The sequence below is a fragment of the Mustelus asterias genome, unplaced genomic scaffold (assembly GCF_964213995.1).
Source record: "Mustelus asterias unplaced genomic scaffold, sMusAst1.hap1.1 HAP1_SCAFFOLD_310, whole genome shotgun sequence".
Taxonomy (NCBI): domain Eukaryota; kingdom Metazoa; phylum Chordata; class Chondrichthyes; order Carcharhiniformes; family Triakidae; genus Mustelus; species Mustelus asterias.
In genome coordinates, this window is record NW_027590274.1 from 304,503 (window position 1) to 310,502 (window position 6,000).

At 48.0% G+C, this 6,000-nt stretch overlaps 1 protein-coding gene across 1 annotated transcript; it reads left to right on the forward strand.

Annotated features, from left to right (window-relative positions):
* The first annotated feature begins 2,068 nt into the window (after window positions 1-2,068).
* LOC144486254 (uncharacterized) lies at window positions 2,069-5,781 on the forward strand. Its single transcript, XM_078204325.1, has 2 exons — window positions 2,069-2,123; window positions 4,189-5,781. Exon 2 carries the CDS (start codon window positions 4,511-4,513, stop codon window positions 5,099-5,101), a length of 591 nt encoding a protein of 196 aa, XP_078060451.1. The 5' UTR covers window positions 2,069-2,123; window positions 4,189-4,510; the 3' UTR covers window positions 5,102-5,781.
* Window positions 5,782-6,000: the final 219 nt, after the last annotated feature.

Here is a 6,000-nt window from a genome sequence, read left to right on the forward strand (position 1 = left end):
TTAGTTTGTTCTTTATTGTCAATGTCAGGCTGGGGTTGTTCCCCTTGGAGCAAGGAGGTTGAGGGGAGATTTGATAGAGGTGGACAAGATTCTGACAGGTTTAGATAAGGTGGACAAAGAAAAGCTGTTCCCATTCGCTGATGGAACAAGGACGAGGGGGACACAGATTTAAGGTTTTGGATCAGAGATGCAGTGGGGGGATGTGAGGAAGAATATTTTGATGCAGTGAATGATAATGACCTGGAACTCGCTGCCTACGAGGGTGGAGGAAGTGGAGACAATAAACAATTACAAAGGAAATTGGATGGGCATTGGGGGGTTTCAAACAGAAATAGTGACTATCTCTTAACTTCCTCACACCCGGTCACTCTGTGATCCGTGTGAAATTTGAAACCAGGTATTCGCAACAAGACTCAAAGAGCATCAGCCCACTGGAGGCAAAGCCATGAGACCGACCAGTCCAGCAGAAAGAAACCCTCCGACCCTCCCCATTGACCAACTGTGAGAATGAACAAAATGCAGTTCTGGATGGAATTGAGAGCAGAAACAATGACAGCAGAATCCAACCCCTGGAATCACTCGTGAACTTGTTGGTGTCTCAACAGATGGGATGAAAGACTGAATATCTTCTCACACAGAGCAGCTGAACGGTCTCTCCCCAGTGTGAACTCGCTGGTGTATCCGCAGGTTGGATAACCGAGTGAATCCCTTCCCACACTGAGAGCAGGTGAACGGTTTCTCCCCAATGTGAACTCGCTGGTGTGTCAGCAGGCTGGATGAATCACAGAAACCCTTCCCACACTGAGAGCAGGTGAATGGCCTCTCCCCAGTGTGAACTCGCTGGTGCATCTGCAGGCGGGATGACCCAGTGAATCCCTTCCCACATTGAGAGCAGGTGAATGGCCTCTCCCCAGTGTGAACTCGCTGGTGTGTCAGCAGGCTGGATGAATCACAGAAACCCTTCCCACACACAGAGCAGGTGAATGGCCTCTCCCCAGTGTGAACTCGCTTGTGTCTCTGCAGGTGGGATGACTGAGTGATTCCCTCCCCACATCGAGAGCAGGTAAAGGGCCTCTCCCCGGTGTGAACTCGTTGGTGTTTCCGCAGGTCGGAAGACCGAATGAATCCCTTCCCACACTGAGAGCAGGTGAACGGCCTCTCCCCAGTGTGAATGCGCTCATGGACCAGCAGGTCAGAAGATCGAGTGAATCCCTCCCCACACTGAGAACACGTGAATGGCCTCTCCCCAGTGTGAACTTGCTGGTGTCTCTGCAGGCTGGATGACTGAGTGAATCTCTTCCCACACTGAGAGCAGATGAACGGCCGCTGCCCAGTGTGGATGAGCCGATGAGCTTCCAGCTGAGATGGGTATCTGTATCTCTTGCCACAGTCTGCACATTTCCATGGTTTCTCCATGGTGCAGGTGTCCTTGCCACTCTCTTGGGTGGCCAATCAGTTGAAGCCTCGTCCACACACAACACAGGTACAGTCTCTCCCCGCTGTGAATGGTGTGATATTTATTCAGACTGTGTAACTGGTTAAAGCTCTTTAGTCAGTGCATTGGAACACACTCACTCGAGTGTGACAGTGTGTTGATAGGGAGTGGGATAGCTTGATCTTGGTTTCAGATAAAGCTCGGCACAACATCGTGGGCCGAAGGGCCTGTTCTGTGCTGTACTGTTCTATGTTCTAAATGCTAACAATGTTATTTTGAACTAACTGTGAAGTTTCAATGGCGGTTATTGCCCAGCATTCGCTGCGGGTGTGAAAGTGCCCTATTCACTCCACAGGAGCCCAGTACGCAGGCGCAGCGCTGTATCTGGGGCATGCGCAGTGTCACTTTGCTCGGAGCCCGCGAGTCCGGGAGACGTTTGTTTCAAGGGGTGAGAATCGGTGCGGCGGAGGGAGGAATGGAGCCGGGTGTCGGGGTGGGGAGGGAGCAGAGGCTTCATAAACATCTGCTGCAGGCCGCAAGGTCTGAATAAGAGCCTTCCGGTCCCGGGTTTGCAGCTCCGTGGATTTTATCCGGGATCAGGCCCGGTGCCGTGGCCGCCATCTTTGTTTAGCGGGGAGCAGAGCGCATGCGCGGCCGGTGGGCGGAGCTTCAGGATTTGGGTGACCAGGTGAGACAATGTTTGAGTCATTGACTGACAGGCCGGGTTCATGGATGCTGCCTTTCACCTTCTCAATTTGGAGCGGCGGCTCGCCGTCTTTTATACACTTTGATCATACAGACATTAGCGGTTACTTCGTCATTAGCTTTGGGTGGTTACCTGTACTTAGCCAATTGGGCTCCCCTAGCAACAATTGACCTCCAATCACATTCCTTCAAAAACAACCGTGAACAAAAACCCACAACTTATTGTTTCAGTTCCCCTTTATCTTAAGCTCAGCCGACCATCTGGACCTCGCGGTCTGGTTTTTTTTGTCTGTTCCGTATTTTTTATACAATAACAGGATGTAGCTCAAAGGTTAGTTCGTTATTTAGTCAGCAACAGAATGATCTTTGTTAACCACAGGATAAGTGCTGGGCACAGCCAGTCCCGTATGCATTAACTTTCAAAGGTCGCAGTCTTAGTTTCACTCCAACACTCATCTCATTTATCTAAAATCCAATGAGCATAGATGCACCCTGCCTAACCTTTCCTCAAAAAACAGACCCCTTCATGCCCAAAATCAGCGAGTGAACCTTGTCTGAATTGCTTCCAATGTAAGTATATTTCATCTTAAGTAATCTTATGCTAGAAAACAGGAGGGGAGAATGTTATGGATTTATATTCAGGTCTGACAAATGACTGTTGGGGGTGACACAGTGGTTAGCACTTCTGTCTCATAGCGCCAGAGACCCGGTTCAATTCCAGCCTCGGGTGATTGTCTGTATGGAGTTTGCACATTCTCCCTCTGTGTGGGTTTCCTCTGGGTGCTCTGGTTTCCTCCCACACTCCAAAGAGTGGGTTGATCGACCATGCTAAAGTGTCCCTTTGTGTCCCAAGATGAGGGGGAAGGAAAGGATTAGTGATGTACGTACATCAGGTTACAGGGATAGGGCCTGAGTAAAGGTGCTCTGTTAGAAACTTGGTGCAGACTCGATGGGCTAAAAGGCCTCCTTCTGCACTGCAGAGATTCTGTGATTTTGGAATCTCCTTTTACAGATGGTTAGAAGAAGAGGATTTTTACAGCAATCTCAAACCCCCCAAAAAATGTGTATTTCTTAATTTCAAGCCACAATTGACACATGACTCTTGTAATCTCCTTTTGCAGGGAGTTAGAGTGGGCCAAGCCTGAGGCAGCTGTCGTATGTATATTTACAGAGAGAGAATAGACTAACATTTTGAGTCTGGATGACCCTTTGTCAGAACAAGGGTCATCCAGACTTTAAATGTTGGCTCTACTCTCTCTCCACAGATGCTGTCAGACCTGCTGACATTTTCCAGCATTTTCTGTTTTTGTTTTTTCCAGCATCCGCAATATTTTGCCTTTATATGTATTTATATATCCAAATGTGCTATGTTAACAAAATGGACAGTTACTAACCGAAATATAAAGCATCATGTGATTTAGCTGACTTGACCATATTCCTATAGTTATTCAGTCATTAAAGACACAGTCATGGAGCATTAAACTTGCCTCGCAGGGCCCCTTGTGTCAACACACAGGCAGCTGCTTTGTGAGACTGCGAGCAGCACAGACAAGTCAGAGATAAGAATGTCTTGAGAAGAGAGATTCATTATGAAGGCTCAGGGACGGTTGATAAGATGTAGGAATTCTATGATTCTAATGAACATTCTTTCCTCTCTCGTTCCCCAAAAGCTGTAAATCTCCATCCCACACACTCTCCCTCCATTCTCACTCTGCTGTATCTAATATTCACCCTCCCAATTCTCCTGAAGGTGCTGATTGAGGCTGATTGACAGATCCATGCTCACTGCTTCCTGTCGTGGACACACAAATCATAAGAAACAGGAGCTGCAGTTGGCCATTCAGCCCATCGAACTGCCTCAACCATTCATTGAGAATTGGCTGATCTACCGCAGCATCATTTCCCACGCTATCCCCCAGATAGAGAGAGAATAGAGCCAATGTTTCGAGTCTGGAGAGAGGAAAGAATGTTCCATAGAAACTAGAATTGTGTGTTCTGAATTTCTATCCTGCACTGACACTGATGACCTCTGTAAACTTGTTTTACAGGATACTGAAAGAGGAATCACAGGCTGAAATCTCAAACGTTGTGTCTAGATCTGACAGAGTCATATTCCTTAGGACCTGAATATCATCGGCCTTTGAATCGAGGAGAAATGGTTGTCCGGTCTGATGACTTGAAAAGATTTCAAACATTAATGTGACTGGAAAAGAGCCAACACGCTGCCACACTGGAGTGAGAGTGTTCCAGTACACTGAGCTTGAACCAGTTACACAGCCTGAATAAATATCACACCATTCACAGCGGGGGGAGACTGTTCTGTGTGTGGACGAGTCTTCAACTCAAGAGAGAGGAAAAGACACCTGCACCATGGAGAAACCATGGAAATGTGGGGACTGTGGGAAGGGATGCAGAGCCCCATCTCAGCTGGAAGTTCATCGGCGCAGCCACACTGGGGAGAGACCATTCACCTGCTCTCAGTGTGAGAAGGGATTCACTGATTTATCCACCCTGCGGACACACCAGCGAGTTCACACTGGGGAGAGACCATTCACCTGCTCTCAGTGTGAGAAGGGGTTCAGTCAATTAGCTAACCTGCAGAAGCACCAGCGAGTTCACACTGGGGAGAGACCATTCACCTGCTCTCAGTGTGGGAAGGGATTCACTCAGTTATGCAGCCTGCAGACGCACCAGCGACTTCACACTGGGGAGAGGCCATTCACCTGCTCTCAGTGTGAGAAGGGGTTCAGTCAATTAGCTCACCTGCAGAAACACCAGCGAGTTCACACTGGGGAGAGACCATTCACCTGCTCTCAGTGTGGGAAGGGATTCACTCAGTTATCCAGCCTGCAGACGCACCAGCGACTTCACACTGGGGAGAGGCCATTCACCTGCTCTCAGTGTGGGAAGGGGTTCAGAGCTTCATCCCACCTGCTGAGACACCAAAACGCTCACGAGTGATTCCAGAGGTTGGATTCTGCTGTTATTGTTTCTGCTCTCAATTACATCCAGGACTGCATTTTGTTCATTCTCACAGTTGGTCAATGGGGAGGGTCGGAGGGTTTCTTTCTGCTGGACTGGCCGGTCTCATGACTTTGCCTCCAGTGGGCTGATGCTCTTTGAGTCTTGTTGTGAATATCTGGTATCAGATTTCGCAAGGATCACAGAGTGACCGGGTGTTAGGAAGTTCAGAGATATTTAGTCAGCATTTCTGTTTGAAACCTCCCAATGCCCATCCAATTTCCTTTGTAATTGTTTATTGTCTCCACTTCCTCCACCCTCGTAGGCAGCGAGTTCCAGGTCATTACCATTCGCTGCATCAAAATATTCTTCCTCACATCCCCCCCTGCATCTCTGATCCAAAACCATAAATCTGTGACCCCCTCGTCCTTGTCCCGTCAGCTAATGGGAACAGCTTTTCTTTGTCCACCTTATCTAAACCTGTCAGAATCTTGTCCACCTCTATCAAATCTCCCCTCAACCTCCTTTGCTCCAAGAGGAACAACCCCAGCCTGACATCGACAATAAAGAACAAACTAACAGAATATGTTAATACCTGAAATCAAATGGGAATGTTTAATTTCTGTTTTAAAGAAATAATGAATATATTGTCCCGTACAATAAAGGAATTTCAATAACTCAGCTTGGGTGCAGTTGAATGAAATGTATCAATCTGATATCCACCCACAGTCTAGAGGAAATGTGGAATGTGTAGCTGGAAATCCCTCCCTAACAGCACTGTGGGTGCACTTACACCTTCGGCATTGTAGCAGTTCAAGAAGGCAGTGTTGGGGTTGACCACGGCCGAGGCAGCTACATACAGCCACATATTCTGTTATAATTGAAGGACAGCAGATTGA